Consider the following 18,628-nt stretch of genomic DNA (forward strand, 5'->3'; position numbering starts at 1 on the left):
CTCGCGAAAGGTCCGCGGTCCATGGGTTTTTGAAATCAGAAGTGAAGACACAGTACAAGTTCATGGATTAAAAAGTTTAAAGTTCGAGGAGGATGGAGACGGCCGCCCTCGTGTGTTGTGTACATGTAGCAAAGTGTAGTGTGACGGCGGCTTTAGGAGGGGCTGGAGGGACTGTTGGAAGAGCTGGTGTCGGGAGACGCGCTGGGCTGCTGCTGGTTCTCCGGGGTGCTGTCCGCCTGCAGCGACGCCATGGCCGCGGATGAGTACTTGCACTTGGACGAGCCGCATTCGCAGCTGAACAGCTTGCTTTTGACTTCCCAGAAGTCATCGCCGTAGTTAAATCTGAGAAGGGGGGAAGGGGAGGAGAAAAAGCAAAGAATTATAGAAAAGTGCTGCCATTAAAATCAAAACCTGCCTTTATCTGACCTCCGGGGATGAAAAACAAAACTGTTCATTGCATGTCCCGCTGAGTGAGACAGCTCTTAATAAAATCGGTATCAGCCCCAGAATCACAGTGTATCAGGGTCCTTACTCCACTTACACCACTACAGCTAAGCTGTTCATATTTTCTGTTAAATATTAATTAGGCTTTTAATTGTGTCAATTCTCAAACTTAATCTGTTAGGTAGTCTTGGCCACTACATCATATTGGCATCAAACATTTCCGTTTTCAAATCCTGTGTCTAAAAGACATAATGTCTTAAATTGGTTAAAAAAAAAAAAAAGAATAAATAAATAAAATAAAAGTGTTACCCGAGCTCTTCTCCAGCCTTGATGTTTTCACTGGCAAAGAAGGCAATGTGTGGGAAACGAAGGTCCTGGTGCGTCGTGAACACTCGACAGGCAAACAAATTGGGCTCGCACATGTGATTGAGGAAACGGCTGATGTTTCCATAGAAACGAGCATCGATGCAGTATAGATCTTGTGGCTGGGAGGGAAGATAAATAATAAATAATAAACTGCACAGCTGAAAAGGAGAATTCTGCATGGTTGATACAAAGAAAACATGTTAGAGGAACACGCCGACTTATTGGGACTTTGTCTTATTCCCCGTATCCCCCAGAGTTAGATAAGTCCATACATACCCTTCTCATCTCCGTGCGTGTTGTAACTCTGTCTGACGCCCCCACCGCTAGCCTAGCTTAGCCTAGATCCTGGAGGTAACCGGCTCCAACTAGCCTACTGCTCCCAATAAGTGACAAAATAACACCAACATTTTCCTGTTTACATGTTGTGATTTGTATAGTCACAGGGTGTACAAATAACAAGGACACATGAGACACAGCCATCTTCTAACCATATACATACTGGGAACTATATTCTCAGAAAGGCGAAGCACTGCTACTTCTGCTCCTCGCCACGGGGCTTCTCAGGTGCTGCAAGCAAATCACTCCGCCTAAGTAGCAGAAGTAGCAGTGCTTCGCCTTTCTGAGAATATAGTTCCCAGTATGTATATGGTTAGAAGACAGCTGTGTCTCATGTGACCTTGTTATTTGTACACCCTGTGACTATACAAATCACATGTAAATAGGAAAATGTTGGCGTTATTTTGTCACTTATTGGGAGTAGTAGGCTAGTTGGAGCCGGTTACCTCCAGGATCTGGGCTAAGCTAGGCTAGCGGTGGGGGCGTCAGACAGAGTTACAACACGCACGGAGATGAGAAGGGTATGTATGGACTTATCTAACTCTGGGGGATACGGGGAATAAGACAAAGTCCCAATAAGTCGGCGTGTTCCTTACAAGTACTAACTAGAAAATGATCAGAGTGAACGTTGGAATTGGGTTTCTCTCCATTTTTGAACATGTGTTAATATAATAATCTATTGGTCCTTTACCTTATCGTCCAGGCTGAACAGGTAAGTGTCATTCTGCCTCATCTCTGCTTCTGCTTCGGAGATGATCTCCCCGACGTACCTGTTCAAAAGCAGGTTGAGCAGTCAGCAGCTGGAGACATCACTGAAACCTTTTAATGCTGATGCTGTTTACAACATGGCAACATTTCCTCTACTAGGAGTTAGACGGTTTTAGTCGATAACAGTTCGGAGATACTGAGATTTAAACATTAAACATTCCTTCTGCTAAACCAGGGTTGTCAAACTCAACTTCACTAAGGGCCACACTGGAAAATGAGAATCACATCAAGGGCCAGACATGTTTAGTTTATTGATATGCTTTTATTTAATCGAAAAAGTCAAATATCTTGATAACAACGTCGGAAAAAGTTACAAAACGTCAAAAAAATGACAACCTAAATTGATTTGCGGGCCGGATCATAATCTGCGAGGGGCCGGATTTGGGCCGCGGGCCTTGAGTTTGAAACATGTGTGCTAAACCTTTCATGTTTTTCCAATCTTTTAAAATATTTAACCCAAAAGACTAATTTTTGAAAGAAAAAAAATTGAAAGAGACAATTATATTGTCAATCGCAATTATTTCTGAGACAATTTTAAAATTGTACACCAACATTTGGAGTTGTTACAGCTCTCGGTACCGCTGGTGGTTTGGGTCTTTTCATTGGATGCATTGACAATTTAAAAAGAATGTGGAGTAAAACCAGCCGTATGCTGTACAGATTGTAAATCCCCTTGAGGCAAATTTGTGATATTGGGCTATATAAATAAAGTTACCCTTAAAGTTATTGTATTTTTGTCAACACGTTAATATAAGAAAAGGTCCAGCACACTGGCTGGAGCTCGCAGTGACAACATTTTATTAAAGCAACAACGTTTAGATCAGAAACATGTTGGGCCCTATCTAGCACCCGGCGCAGCGCGGCGCAACACCCAACTCAAGTGTCTTTGCTATTTTAAGAGCATCCAGTGCCCACATCGTTTAAATAGCAAATGCACCTGTGACCATCTGTGCGCCCATGGGCGTGCTGGTCTTACAGGGAGGTGTGTTCAGGTGCATTCTGGGCGTATTGCTATCTTGAGGCAGCGGGAAGTGATCGGCGCCACTGACCAAGAAAAACCTGGTCTAAAGTCAATAGTGCAGCATTTCCTTGTTATTTTAAGCAAATTAGTAAAATGTACCTAGGCTTATGCACAGCACGCATACTATGCTTGTTACACACACACACACACACACACACACACACACACACGGAAGCGCAGCAGCACACAAACATGCAAAAGATTACAAATAAAAATATGACCATCCGCCATCAAAATAGCAATGCGCCAAGGTACAAACGTGCCTGGCTTTTAAAGGGAATGAGAGAAGACTCTCTGATTGGTTTATTACATGTTACGCCCCAAACACACCTATGAATTAATGAAGACACTAAGTACAACTCTTTTGAACCATGCGCCCAGATCCTTTTTTCCGCCGTCAAACTAGCAAAAGTGGATTTGGACATGGCCTAAACGCACCTGCGCCAGGAGCTTCACGCCGTGCGCTTAGATTGTTAACAACTGCCAAAAGGAAACAGGTATTTTCTTAGCCAACGTGTTTTTTGAAATGGTACACAGAACCCTAAATGTTGTGATGAAAAAATAAAAAAGCAGTTGAAAATAGTTACAATAACGCAACGCCTCAGTGACACCGACAGCACTTGTGAATGTGAAGAAGCAGAACGCATAACTATCTCTCTGGTACAGTATGCTGCGCTCACAGTCTGAGCTGCTGCCATCTGGCAGGAGATGCAGACCATGGATGTGTGAGAGTAACGGCTTTTTTTTTTTTATTTGGTGAAACATGCCTGTTCAGTGTTGTGATTAGTAAATGAATAAAAATGACTGACAGTTCAGCAAGGGTGCAAGCTGTGTTGTATTGTGCTCTTTGTGGTTAAAAAAATGAAAGGTGAGGTGCACATATAAACAGTGTTTTATCTGTATGTAAATGGGACTTACTCGCACACAAAGGTCCCCTGTGGTATGTCTTGTACTGCTCGGACACCCCAGCCCTTCTTCCTGGTCCTGAAGAGCTGAAGCCTGGTCCTGAAAAAGATACACAACCATTTTTTTATTTCTCTCCTGGGGTAGATATTTAACTTTACACCCCTCACAGCCTTAATTATAAGATAGTTACAACAAGAAGTTTTTATATTGTGCTTCCTTGCACAGTTCTACCACCATATAAGTTGTACAGTTGTCTTCCAGACAACAGAAATCACTTGAAAGATCCTCTTTATTCCAGCAATGCTCTGCTGAAGACAGTAGCATCAAGCTTTTCTTATTAACACATTGAGTATGTTTACATGCACACTAATATTCCACCATTGTTCCAAATATGACAATATTCCGAATTTGATTTTCCGATTAAGACATGTGGGAGAGGCATTCTTTGGACATGTTTACAGCGCATTTGGAATATGTATCTCATTCGGGGTTTTTAATCGCAGTTTGCGATGGTTTACGGTCTCTTGCCTGTTTACGGCTTAAAGTCAGCTCTGTGGGTTGCTATGGTTGTTGTACACAAAGCAACTAGCCAATAGTTTGCTAGGCTGTGGCAGAGATGCATCCACATCTGTGTAGGAGAAACACACCTACTTCTAAACATTACAAAAGACTTAGGTATCAACAGCTTTTGGATATCCACAAACATCGCAACGGCGACCTTTTCATAAAGATGGTGAAGGGAATGAAAGACGGAGACGATGTTTGCACGGTCCAACAAGTCCTCCACCGGTGGAATACTTTGAAAAAAATCCTATTTTGCACAGCTGCATGTAAACAGGAATATTAGTGGAATATTCATTTTCATTAGCCATGTCAACAGCTTAAGTCAGAATATTTTTTTTTTTCGGAATAAGTGCAAAAACCAGAATATTATGTGCATGTAAACATAGTCGTTGAGATGAATTTTGAATACCTGAGTCCATTTTGCACTACGCGGTTCTTGCAGGTCCTCCAACAGGAGCATGCATGGTTACACTCAAAGATGAGAGGAGGCTCCTCACGGCAGAATTCAGGTAGAAGACGACCACTCTAAACGTGGAAGAAAATACACATACACGTATATATATGTATGTATATATGTGTGTGTATGTATGTATGTATGTATATATATATATATATATATATATATATATATATATATATATATATATATATATATACACATACATACATACATATATATATATATATATATATATATATATATATATATATATATATATATTATATATATATATATATATATATATATATATATATATATATATATATATACACATACATACATACATATATATATATACACACACACACACACATACATACATACATACATACACACAGCATATATATTTCATGGTGGTCATGACTGCATGATTGATAAATATTATTACACACTACATGGTATGTGGACGCTTGGCTCACATACGTTTGGTCGGGTGCTGTTTTTCATGGTTTGGCCATGTTTGGGTGTCCACATACTTTCTGATACATCTTGTTAAAAGAAGACTGTGCTCTGTCCGTGTAGACATCTATTCTTACCTTGTCGTACCAGCACCGCAGACTGAGTTGTCCACACATGCAGATACTTGTCGAACAGTCTTCTTTACAAACACAGTACTGGTAGCCATGGATAAAGAGAGAAAATTATATTGATCACGTCACATTGCCAATCACGGAGGGAAAAAAAAAAGAAAAAAAAAAAAGATCTCTTTTGTTTCCTTTCGAATGCCTGACGAAATGGTTGTACTAACCTGTAAGTGGGTTATGTTCCTGTCGATGTTCATGGGGGAGGTGACACAGTTTTCAGGGATGTATTTGTAGTCGTCTGGGTAAGGGTCACTGTCCACAGAGTTGACACAGGGAAGGGGAACTCTCTCCTGCCCCAGAGCTATGTCACTGTAAACAGGGCAGACGTTGGTTAGGGGCTGTCAACCACAAGGACATCTGATGCAGAGGTTGTGGCAAAAACAATGCTGGGGGTTTTGTACGGCTGCACGATTGATCCAACTGCAATGTGACTCTGTGCGATTACATTTAAGTAAACCAAAAGGTGTGCTATGTGCCTGACACTCTAGCCTCTGCGCGAACTGCAGTCTCCACGTTGTTAACACCCTTCACTTTACCAAGAGTTTTAACAACAGATGAAGCCACTGTCTTAAGAAGCTTGTTGTTTTATTGTTCACTGTTAACTAGGGCTGCATGATATGAGGAAAACATGCGATATGCAAGATCGTTGTTGAATATCGCAATAACGATATCACCTGCGATAAATAAACAGATAAAGTGTACTAAGTTCTGCCTTTCTGCTGCTTTCAGTATTCTGCTTAAATACAACAAATTTCTTATTGAAATTAAAACAAATGAAAGGAAATTGTTTCCAAAATGTTATTCAAAAACATCCCCGAATTGGCCCTCAGGTATATTATATGTCTATTTCATTCATAAAATAACTTTAGTCTGCGCGATGTGGTTGTACATCAGTAGCCAACATTAAATTACGTCCCCCTTCCATTTAGCGCGGACGTGTTATTCCGTGTTTGTGTTGGCCTACTGTTTTCTTGTCCCTTGTCCCCCTGTACTTGTGTAAAGCGTCCGTGGGTCTCATGAAATGCACTATATTAATCTTAGTTATTATTACGTTGGTTGCTACAACAATCTCTTAATGCTCTGGCTCGTGACACAGTGACAACATTACCCGGTTTAGCTCACAATACATCCAAAGTAGGCTAGTTACCGTATGCAACACTTGAAATGCAACGATGCTTTGGTAACATATTCTCTTATTGTAGATTAATGCTTTTCTGTCCAAGTAAAATATTCATCGCGACTATATGACCTCCCGGTAACACTAACTCAGTAACCTACAGTGGGTAATACAGCACCGTAAAGAAAAGACCTTTACGACAGCAAGCGTAGTAAAAACACTACCGCTTCTGTCCAACGCGGCCGCTAGAATCAACACAAACTGAAAGTAACATACAGCCACTTGTTATTTAATTTGGCTATTTTACCAAAGTTATTTAAAACACATTTTTTTGTTTGTATTTCTTCTTATGCTTGTTTAACTTTGTATGTTCAAGTTGAGAAATACACATTTCAAAATTGTGCATTTTCCTTCATAATCAAGCAAGTAGACTCCATAATGTAGATACCATTATATCGCAATCGGTGTCCTGAAAATCGCAATATGACTTTTTCTCCCAATCGTGCAGCCCTAGTGTTTTTCCATCTAATAAGCTTTGAACTCACGAATTAATGACTCAACCTGGCCTTCTTGGATATTATTCTATCTGTCTCTACATGCCCACCCCAAAGCAGCCCCCCCGCCTTTTTAACACGGTTATTTTCACAGTATAATTTCAACCTGTGAAGGACTTTCTCCTCTGCTCGAGCGAGCCTGGCGTTCTTGGCGTCCCTCTCCCTCCTGTTGGCCTGCAGTGCCGCCCAGGCCTTGGAGTTGTGGCTGCAGCAGTCTGGAGGAGTTTCTCCCTCGCGGTTCTTCAGAAACACATCAGCTCCTCGAGTCAGGAAAAGCCTGGGGAGACCACATTCTTCTGATCATCAACAACAAGCCTCTTCTGGACAACTTTTTTTAAATTGCTCGTTTGAATCAATCCTTTTGTTTTTAACTGTAGTTCAAAAAGCAATGTATTTGTTTTACTCCAAAAAGTAAGGGTTTGGCCTTTTCCCTGGAGGCAGAAACTCACGTGACACATTCTAAGCGATTCTCCCGAGCAGCGATGTGTAGAGGGGAGTCTCCGTGGATGTTGACAGCCTGCAGGTGGCAGCGGGCGTTTAGGAGCAGCTCGGCGATCTCCACGCTGCCTGAGAACGCTGCCCAGTGAAGGCAGATGTTCTCTTCCTAGAAAACAAACCGGCATGAACCAACAATGACACAACACTGGCTTCTTCTGTAAAGCACGTGAAACGCGGACAGTGGACAGACTCCTCAGCCAACCTTGTCCCTGATGCTGATGTCGGCTCCTTTGGACAGAAGCAGCTTCACCTGGTCCACGTGCTTGTACTCCGTCGCCCAGATCATGGCTGTCCAACCTCCATCATCCTGAGGGGAAATTCATACTTTCAAGCTCAGTGAACGGACCACTGATCAGCTGAGTAAAGCTGTAACATGCAGTACCGTACATGGCAGATACGAAACACCCCTGTTACCCACTGGGTGCAAAGCTTAATCCGAGGAGAGACTGTGTCTTTACATCACAGCTGCCCTAATGGCTACCTTCTTACATCAAGGTTCAACATTTCAAACAAACACACATCAGACGCAGAGCCGTCCTTTCTCTGAGTTCTGCCTAACAGTGAAAACACACTGGACGCGAAAGCACCACGAATAGCTGCAAAGCCGAGCTATTTTCATATACGCACACACGCACGTACGCACACAAGCAGCATGTTAGCTTAGCATAAAGACTTAGTTCTCATCTAACACACTTGTGCAGGGCTTGCCCCCTGAAAGTGGAAGATTCGGATCATCAGTATTCTTCAAATCGAGCAGTTGTGTCAGTGTGTGTACTTCTGGGGACATTTTGGTCCCCAGACTACAGAGTGATCACTCCTCGCTTTCAGGCTGCTCTCCGAGGTAAAATCATTCCACTATGTCATCCCGTCCGCGCCGTGAACAGGCAGCAGCAGACTGGGACCCAGGGTGAATCTGAGTGAGACGGAGGCAGCTGCCCGGAGGAAGAGAGAGCTTTCCAAACCGTCATTAGCGTAGTTAGGAAGCATTAGCTTGGCTTGTTTACTATATGACATGAACGTAGCTGTCACCCTGAATGTCCTGCTGACCCCGTTCAAAAATCTGGCAGGTCAATAAAGAGTTGCTTGATAGTCAAACAAGGAAAAATCAAATATTCATATTGAACGGCCAAATCCAAGTCGACCAAATCCAAATTCACACACACAGGCTATTCTACCTAAGACATGCTATATGCATGCATCATACTATTGTATTCATCGCAAGTCATTTTGATAGCAAAATGATTAAGTCGGTATTTTAGTTCATCATTTGAAAAGGTGCATCAAAAGTTAATTGACCCCTTTAAGTTCAATCAGCCGTGCTGTCACGAGCCTGAAATGTCAAGAACTAATTACTGAACTCTGCTGAGGCATTATTTACAATCAGCTGTACGGTGTAAACTACCTAATATCCAACATATGCATCAATGTGTGGTCACACAGCCAGACATATGATATGATCAGCTGGAGGAGAAAGTGACTGGACAGCAGCATTAAATGCTACTGAATGATGATGTCTGGTGCGCGAGGGAAAACGCACACGTAAACGAATGTGAAAGCCCTGTAGTACAGCTGAAATCACTAAGAGGATCAAAATGACTGGAAGAGAACATGTGACACGGTACCCACCTGACAGTTGATGTTGATTAATCCGGTGGACAGAATGTGCTCAACGATGCTGTAATGGCCAGACTTTGCCGCTAGGTGGAGACACGTGAATCCTTCAACATCCTGAGAGCAGCAGAGAATCCAATTATTGACAGACTCAAGTCTCGAGATGAACTTCCATAAATAGATATATGCATGTGATTAAATAATAATAATGTAAGTAATAATCTGTTTTGCAAGAAACCACTTTACCATCTTAATTCAAATACGTTTTTCTGGACAACAAGAATATCAATAGAGCACCAGTATGACAGCTGCCAAAAAATTTAAAAGGGCAAATTACATTCTGATTTTACTCACCACTGTAGCCTTAGCCATAAAACAGATGCAGGTTTACCTTGTGTGTGGCGCTGGCTCCAGCTCTCAGCAGGTACTGGACCGTCTCCATGTAGTTGTTCTCACAGGCCTCCATCAATGGCGTCCGCTGATCTTCGTCACACATGTCCACGTTCGCGCCGGCCTGGAGCAGCATTTTTTTATTTTAGAACACGAAAACTGAGGATCTGAACCGCCGTTATTCATAACCATAAGATAATCATTAAAAGAGTCTTACCTGTACGAGCATGTGGCAGATGTCTTTGTATCCTCCTTCAGCTGCAGCGTGGAGCGGCGTGCGTTTGTTCTGAGACTCCATCTTAAAGTTAGGGTCGATCCCATCCACTGGAAGGGAAACGTTGAAGGAAACCATTTCGTTAAAAAGCATTTGGATAGAAACACAAGTTAGATGCATATAAAGAACCAAGATTGATGAGGCACTAAAACAGAACAGGTGGAGTTAACATACCCAACATGAGCACAACCTTCTTGAGTTCTCCCTGTTTGGCTGAGAGGTAAAGTTGTTTGGGGTGAAAACGCAGCTTCTTGGGCCTGATCAAAACACGCACAAAAAAAAAAAAGAAAAATGTGAGTGGTTGTCCAAGTTTGTCTCAAAGGTCCAGGCTTTGGGTCATCCAGATAAATCAAGACGCCACTCTGGTGGTAGAACTTACTTCTCTGTGTCGAGAGCTACCAGGACGCTCTCTAGAGTCTCTCTAGCTGCTCCTTGAGGGACTGTAGGTGAGACAGAGGTCCCCGCCACAGCCAGCAGTGACGCGGCCCTGGACGACCCAGGAACAGCAGAGGCGTCGAGTCCCTGTGCAGAGCGATTGGACAGCGAGCTGTCGGCCCTGCCGCTGACTTCAGCCCCCACAGCCAGACGAGATGAGCTGGACAACAAAGGAGAAGTACTTAGCTGTGCAGTGTATGGATGACTTTTCATTGGGGACGTTTGTGGACATTTGTCTTAAAAATCTTCCGTGGAGAAAACTACAAAAAGAAGTTGCTACCTCTGCGGACAGAGCGCCTTGATTGCGCAATAATCAGCTGACTCTTCCATCCATGTAGCACACTATATTTACACTAAATATTCACACAAAGCACCTTGCCACTGTCCTCATTAGGGGTGTCACGATACCAAAAATTCAGTACCTACAGGTCAATACATGTAAAATAACACAATTCTCGATGCCGATTTCGATACCACAGTAAAAAAAAAGAAAAAGGATTTTCTAAGATTCCATGTACTTGAACTTGAAACATGAACTTCTTTATTAAAATATTTGAAAAATATCAAAATGTCATAACAAGACATACAAAACATGTGCAATAGAGCATAGAACAACATAATAAAGTGCAATTAATGGTCATAGTGCAACAACTAGTGACCCCAAACACGTTCCAGTGAACGGGGGAGAGGCAAATAATTTTTTGATCCCGTTTGAATTGAGCCATGGATTACAAATATGATGTTCGTCAATTTAAAAAGATAATTTTTCAACCGAAGAAAGTCTCAGTTAGCCGTAGGTTTGTCATAGTACCACTTAGTTTTGTGTGAAAGCGCTCAGTGAACTACATCTCTCGTCTCACACAATTTACGTCACCTAGCTTGATGCTAAACTTGCTCGCTAGCTAGCTAGCTTAGCTCTGTTCCACAACACATGTAACGTTATCTTACCTGATGTGTTTTATCTGCTGTGTTTTCAGCAGATGAGCAAAAGAACAAGCAAGATCCTCTGCTCATTTGAGTAACGTTACATCCCGGTACGATACACAGAGACATCGTAGCTTCAGCGAGACGTCATCCATGCGACTTTGAAGTGCAAAGTCTTTCTAATTATGTATTTTCACAGTCTAATACTTCAACAGTTTAACAGTCCTTCCAGAAAAATGATTTTTTTGTGATTGTTGCAGGCAAAAATCCTTGATTATGGGGCACGTTTTCTTAAAAAATGCGATGGAATATGTGGGATATTTATGCAATTTTATGCGATGAAATTGCGGGAACTTGCAAAAATTGTGGGAACTTGCAAAAACTGCGGGAACTTGCAAAAATTGTGGGAACTTGCAAAAACTGCGGTTTCACCATGGCTTCATCGCAGGGTTTGCAGCTTTTCGATGATGTTCACGTCGCGTAATTACGTCACTTCATAACGTTCCCATGACAACAGAGGAAAATAGCTGCTCTTGTGTGAAGTAAACGCAACATTTTTCAACTTTCTGCTAAGATATGTGACTTTTTTGCAACAAAAATGCGGAGATTATGAAATCATGCAAGCCCCGCATATTTTGCGCGGAAATCGGCAATTTATGCGGCGAAAGTGCCGCGTATTTGAAAAAAATACGGCCTTTGGCTGATTATGCATTGACTTATGCGATCGCATAATCACGTTTTTCTGGAGGGACTGGTTTAACAATAAACTGAGACTTTCTTGACTTGCGAAATTATCTATTAAACTGATGAACATCATATGTGTAATTCATGGCACAATTCAAACAGGATCAAAAAATTATTATCTCTTCATTGACGCTCGTTGATATTTTTTCGAAAGATAGTTCCCATGGACAGGAAGTAGAAGGGCGTGACTTCGGCTCCCTATGCCATGTGTAGTTCCACTTGTTCGTGACCTCCTACCTCTGAATGCAAGTATCGACTGGAACACTCTGAAGCGTATACTGCCCCCATCAGTTCCAGAAGAGGCGCAGCAACGATGCTAACACTGGCATCGGCGCTCACGGTGCTTACAAAAAAAAAATGGGCATAGTCGGTGTTTTGTCAATTTAGAATCGAAAGGTATCGCAAGTATCGGTTCTCGTGACATCCTTAGTCCTCATCATCACCTGCAGACTGCTTAAATAAATCCGTTATCTTAGCACATTTGCGTCTTTTTTTGGCGCACCTTCTCTGCCCCACCAGCCTTACGTAGGCTATATATAATGCCGGGTTTGGGAGAAAAAGACCGCAGCCCACATGACTGGGCCATTGGGAAAATTCCCATACTTCCTGTTGGCCAGTCAGCGCCACACCACAGTTGGTACGTTACCTTCCGGTGGTGGTGTCTGCTCTGCCCTCGGGGATCCCAGGCGTGGCAGGTCCGTGTGCGAGCGTGGAGGGCACGGTGGAGGTGGTGTCGGCCTTGGCGATGGTGACCTCCTTGGCCTTGCTGGCCTCCTCTCCACAGTGGGGACAGAAGCTTTGACCTTTCAGCATCGAGGCACACGCACCATGGAAACGGTGGGAGATGCTGGGGTCTGGTTGGCACTCCATGAAGGTCCCCTGCACAATGAAAAGCCAAAAGTCTCCGTAAGCAAAACACAATGGACCTCTCTGACTGTGTTACTGTGAGGGGTCAGGTCATTAGAAAATACTATTACATGTGCGGCAATAGTCCTCTAAAATTCCACTTTATGGCTGCAGTTAATCATTCATTTTAATATCAAGAATTATTTTTTGATTAACTGTTTTTACAATGTAAAAAAAACTTGTAAAATCAAAATTCACACCAAAACAATTTGCTGTGACATATGAAGAAATGACCCTAAACTCTCATGGCCACATCATTTGGGCCACACATTGTCTTTTTCAAGTCAAGTGAAGAAAAACACTTGAAGCCCCCAGGATTTTCCAAGATACAAAATAAAAAAGGGAATGAAGCCATAGAAATGTTTGCCCATATCCATGCTCATTCCCCAGAGTCATGTACATACGGTGTTCAAATGTAGAGCAATGTGTTGTATAAATTGGTCTACACTTGCACTCTCACACCTGCCTCATTTAGTTTGGTTGAATCGCACTGGAGCTGGTTTCCCAACTTGGTGCAGTTCGTTTGGGCAGGTGAGAACGCAGCAATCGCACTCAGATGCGCACCAAAAGCGGACCAAACAAGCATACCAAGACCTGCTTGATGAGGTGTTCTCGGTACGCTGTCAATCGAACTCTGGAGCGGTTCGTTTGTGGTGAGAATGTGCCGACCTCGACCCGTCCCAACTGCATGTGTAACTCCACAAGTCTGAGCTAATGTCTCCTGTAGTCAGGCGTGCTTTGCAATTTGGGATGTGGCAGAACATGGAATCTGTAGCAGCTTGCAATGTTTCTCTCACAGAAACAGACTGCGGTCAAGCTCGTTGTCGCATTTCCGTGGTCTCTTAAAGTTGGAGACAGACACCGGCAGAGCAGAGCCAAGTCTCGGTGACAATGTTGATTATTTAAATGAAATGAGCTGGTTTTACCATGGAGATGCAAGAAATATTCACAATTCCAGACCACAGGACCTTCTTTACTACTGTAGAAATATTTTATTAACAAAATGTGTATATGTGCTCAAAGGTAGCTGTGTTAGCTATTGAGGAAGTGGTTAAAAGTATTCGGGTGACCTCTGATGCACAGAAAGTTAAGCTTAAGTCATAAAAATAGTTTAGACTTTTATGGCATAGAGGTGCATTGTTTGGTTTGGTTGCGAGAGCAGACGAGGAAGTTGCACCACACCAGACCCGACCTTTGTGCGTGTGTGTGTGTTTGTGAAAGATGACAGTTTCTGTCTAGAAACTAGGAGACACCCCCCTGTGAGGAGAGAATAAAGTCACAGGAAAAACTCAGATCAGGGTTCATTTTCAGACGAGATCTTGGTAGACCAGCTCTAACTTAAGTGTCTGTTGCCAGGGAAACTTAGATGTTTGTGAATCCACAGCTGTGTTGTACTTTTATGCTGGAGTCCGATGTAAGAATTAATAATTAGTAAATTAATAAATTGGAGTCAGATTTGACAGGCCTTAGAGCCTTATTTTAGACATAATTCCCTCTTCACTACCTATTTAGTTTCTTGCTCCCGCCCCAGATACATCTGACCAATAAGAGGAGTGAACGTTCTTGCGTGATTTGTAAAGACACATTTTGGTACGCTTGGATTTCTCCAGGTGTGAAACAAAACGGTACCAAGAGGAAAATCGCTCCAAGTTTACAAACTCATAAACTGAATCGGACCAAAGCAAACAAAGTATAGGCCTGAAAACGCCCTTCGTAGACCCTGCTTTTGACAGTAGCCCCCAGTAAGTCCACATACATTGCAGTGAGACATGATCAAAGTGCAGCTGTACTCACAGCCCTGCAGAAGAAGCCACAGCCGGGGCAGCACTGGTGCTTCACCATGCCGTTGCGGTGGTCCTCGCACAGAACAAGCAGCTGAACAGAGTTGGAGGGACGCATCATTTCATGTTTCAGTATGGCACCCTGGCAGCGGGTCAGCTGTCCGTCGACGCTCTCTGTGGCCATGCACTTCTTGTCTGCCAGGGTGAGAATCTCTCGACTCTTGGGCGTCTCCATGCGGCAGCTGCAGAGCGGAAGCTCCTGAACCTCCTCCATGGCTGCCCCTGAAGCGTCTGCAACGAAACAAAGTCAGAGCTCAATATCAGTTTAAAAATCAGTTCAATCAGAAGGACTCGATGCCCTGAATCATATGTTGGCTGGACAATGTAGCACATATATGCAGAAATGATCTAACCCCTTTTTAGTTGATACCACCCACTCAAAACCACTGACAGGTAGACAGGTTGGGCACTGTTTTTTTTGATACCGTTTTTTTTTTGTACAGATACCAAAATGATTATTATTGGGTTCTTTTTTTACCTTACTTTGTCGTATACAAACATGTTTTTCTACAAAACCATATTTTTTAATCTAACGAGAGAAGTCACAATCTGCACAAGCTTTCACTTACTTACTGACAAACTTAAAGGAACTACTAACTACTTAAAGAAAATAGTCTGAAGACAAAAATCTGATTTAAAAATCAGGAACTATTTGATCACAGAATAACAAGATTACAAATCTGACCAGGCATTAATTGAAGCTTCTTCTTCCGACCTTGCACCTATGTGATCTGAGTATAATTACCCTCTTTTCAAGTCTTCAGGCAAAAACAACCAGGCTGGGGCAGTTTTCACCAGGATCAATTCATTGTGCAAACAAAAACCGGTTGCCATCCGAATGACTTTCTGTGGTTTAAATAGGTCTGGTGCTGTGCTTATTGACAGCCGTTTCTCTGCTTAAAGAACAAACCAATCAAAACTTTGTTGGCAGCATTACGAATGGGGCTGTCATATTCCTGTGCTAGAGCCAGTACAATTCCATCAGAAAAATAGCCACAAAAATAGCAACAATGGACACAGCGTGCAGCTTGTTGTGCAGCTATTTACAGAATTAACAACTCTAAAAAAAAAAAAATACAATAGATCTTCAATCAATATGACAATAATTCAGTTGGGGCAAAATGGACTATATTTATATAGCGCTTTTCTAGTCTTAACGAATACTTAAAGCACTTTAACATAGTACAGGAACCATTCACCATTCACACACACTCATACACAGGTGGCCGAGGCTGCCGTACAAGGTGCCACCTGCTCATCAGGCAAACACTCACACACATTCACACACCGATGGCGCAGCATCGGGAGCAATTCAGTATCTTGTCCAAGGACACTTGGACATGGAACTGACATGGAACTCAGGGCCAGAGATCGAACCACCGACCTTCCAATTTGTTGGCAACCGCTCTACCACCTGAGCCACAGCCGCCCCCTATAACTGAATTATTCTTCAGTCTGACATTTTGTACAGGTCAGCAAACGGATTATCAGGCCATAGCAATGAGACACACACACAGTGGCTTTAACATTTTAGCTGTGTATTTTTTGTTTCAGGTAAGGAGGTCAACTTCTGCTAGTATAACAACGGGAAACCCTGTTCTACACAGAACACTAAACGTGTCCAAATTATCATATTAATACTTTATATACTATTAAAACAAGTATTGTTAGTGGTGAAAACACATCAAACATGGAATGTTGATGAACAAGCTTCCTAATTTCTTCTAAGATCACCTTTGTTCTGTGAGCGAAGCGCTGGCTCTTGGGGCTTATTGAGGTTGACAGACTGCGTGCACTCCTTCCCAACGCCTGCCTGGGCCCGAGCTGAAGCCTGAGGCTGATCCCCCGCCTCCAGTTCTAAACACAACAACAGTGATCAGTAAGAAAATGCTTCACTGTCTACTGTTAGTAAGTTGTAAAAAGAAAGAAAACAGAAAACAGTCTTGAGCAGCGATGCAATGATTCAATCGTATGTGGATATCTGTAAGAAAGTGTGACAGGAAGAAAATAAAAAACCTGTATGACAAAGCAATTAAATACAGTAATCTTTAAACAAAAAAAAAAACTAGTTCAACAAGTGAAACCAACTCACACTTGTGTGTGCACTGAGTGAGTAAGTGTGAACTGGATTTTAGAGTTCGAGGGGACAGAAAGACTTGAGAATGATCTCTGAAGGTTTTTATAAAATGTGTAGGTTTTGGAAAATCAAGCTGCTGTGCAGTTTGGAAAAGAGTCATTTCTTCACATAATGAAGTTCTAAGTAAAAGAAAGGAAAGGTTTACTCAGTATGCAACTGGTATCAGGACAGATGGCAGCAACAGTACAGGAAAGGCTGTTGCCCGTGTTATTTAAACGGTGTAATAAGTAAGTTAGGACACCCCTTAAGTTTTTAAAAAAAATCTTAAAATTAAAATGTTAGATATTCTGCGGGAATTGTGTGACGCACATGGGGATTTTCTTTACTGCAAAACAAATGTCCATACGTTTTTGAACATTAAAGTAATAAGAAAATGATGCTCTAAGTCTTTGTCCTTCGTTTCTCTTGACAACCCGATCGACGTCACACTTGGCGGGTGTATTGCTGAGAGACCCAAGGACGTGCAGTGTTGAGTGCAAGCTCTTGAGAGCTACATATTAATAAGGAGTGTGTTGTGTACAAACTGTGTGGTGTATTGTATTCAACCGTTACACCGCTGAACGGCATTCTGGGTACAGCTCGCTGTCCGTTGCTCGCTACAGTAGATGAAGATGATGAAGAAAGCGAGACTGGAGGTGTTACGTTGTAGCAAACTCAAACATTTCAAGCATCAGCAATGTACTGTAACTTTCGGAATGGTTTTTTGTTCTTGGAAATAGCCTGGTCCCAAATAGTTAGCTGTTAGCAAATGACGCGTATACTGTAGCATTGCTGGGGGATGCAACTGTGTCATGATGGTTGTACAGTATTGCTCAGGACCCAAGGAAGTGTAGTGGTGAGTAAGAAGTTGTTTGAATGAGCGGTTCTCCAGAGGCCCAGAGGCCCAGAGGCCCATTGCTTAGCCTAAGCAATGGGCCTGTTCCAAACAGGCCCTACATTAGTATATACATGTTGCATACTGTAAATATAAAGATAGGATATGCAGAAGAATGTACAACCCTTGCGCATCAGGGATTAACTGTGCTTAAAGCTATACAAAATATTAACAGTTTCAGCCAATAAAAGCTGATGTCCGCTCACTGTAAAATGTCAATAGACTTTCAAAGAAAATGTGTTAGTTTGGAGTGTGAGTTTCACTGATGATGAATGAAGGCCATCATGTTTCAAAGGGAAAACAAACTTCTCAGTATTTTCAAATGAATTCATGTTGCTAACAACAGTGGCAGATCCTCCTGTCGCTCAACATGTGGAGGACTCTGTACAGGTGTGGGTGTGACAGAAAGCGGCAATCACCTTTGGCCTTTATCCTCCTCTTCCGTTTCCTAGACGGCCTGAGCCACGCGCTGTCCCTCTTTATTTTCTTTTTCAACTTCTTCTTCAGACTGGACTCTGTGCTCTGGGGCAGACGGATACAGAGATGATTTAAAAAAAAAAAAGAAGCTGTACCCGTCTTCTGCAAAAAGAGGCGATGTGAGATGAAGTAGTTGGGTTGAGTAATGATGTTGGATCTTACCAAGTCAGACTCCGTGCCTTCCTCCTCTCCCTCTTCTTCTCCAGACTCTTCAGACTCCTGCTCCTCTCCCATCTCCAGCAGAAAACAGAGAACAGAATTTATCACCAGCGTTGAGCACATGACACCCTCGCAAATTCTGATCCGGCCCGCATATCAATTTAGGTTCACAATCAATTTTGGCCCACCTAGTTGT

General features: G+C 42.5%; 1 protein-coding gene across 3 annotated transcripts in view; it reads right to left on the reverse strand.

Moving 5' to 3' along the window:
* ehmt1b (euchromatic histone-lysine N-methyltransferase 1b) overlaps positions 1-18,628 on the reverse strand; it is a 46,773-nt gene that overhangs the window by 1,112 nt on the left and 27,033 nt on the right. For all 3 annotated transcript variants that reach the window (XM_035991457.1, XM_031277412.2, XM_035991456.1), the window contains exons 7-26: positions 18,436-18,507; positions 18,216-18,318; positions 16,520-16,642; positions 14,739-15,016; positions 12,685-12,917; positions 10,315-10,530; positions 10,110-10,192; positions 9,879-9,985; positions 9,663-9,785; positions 9,287-9,388; positions 7,863-7,967; positions 7,612-7,766; positions 7,269-7,439; positions 5,656-5,800; positions 5,444-5,521; positions 4,815-4,930; positions 3,854-3,940; positions 1,838-1,916; positions 754-929; positions 1-342 (exon numbers count right to left, since the gene is read on the reverse strand). The exon at positions 1-342 is cut by the window's left edge and continues 1,112 nt beyond it. In XM_035991457.1, coding sequence (XP_035847350.1) covers positions 153-342; positions 754-929; positions 1,838-1,916; positions 3,854-3,940; positions 4,815-4,930; positions 5,444-5,521; positions 5,656-5,800; positions 7,269-7,439; positions 7,612-7,766; positions 7,863-7,967; positions 9,287-9,388; positions 9,663-9,785; positions 9,879-9,985; positions 10,110-10,192; positions 10,315-10,530; positions 12,685-12,917; positions 14,739-15,016; positions 16,520-16,642; positions 18,216-18,318; positions 18,436-18,507 — 2,742 coding nt within the window. In that variant the 3' untranslated portion in view covers positions 1-152. The remainder of the gene's footprint in view (positions 343-753; positions 930-1,837; positions 1,917-3,853; positions 3,941-4,814; positions 4,931-5,443; positions 5,522-5,655; positions 5,801-7,268; positions 7,440-7,611; positions 7,767-7,862; positions 7,968-9,286; positions 9,389-9,662; positions 9,786-9,878; positions 9,986-10,109; positions 10,193-10,314; positions 10,531-12,684; positions 12,918-14,738; positions 15,017-16,519; positions 16,643-18,215; positions 18,319-18,435; positions 18,508-18,628) is intronic.

Source organism: Sander lucioperca, chromosome 14, assembly GCF_008315115.2.
Source record: "Sander lucioperca isolate FBNREF2018 chromosome 14, SLUC_FBN_1.2, whole genome shotgun sequence".
Classification (NCBI taxonomy): Eukaryota; Metazoa; Chordata; class Actinopteri; order Perciformes; family Percidae; genus Sander; species Sander lucioperca.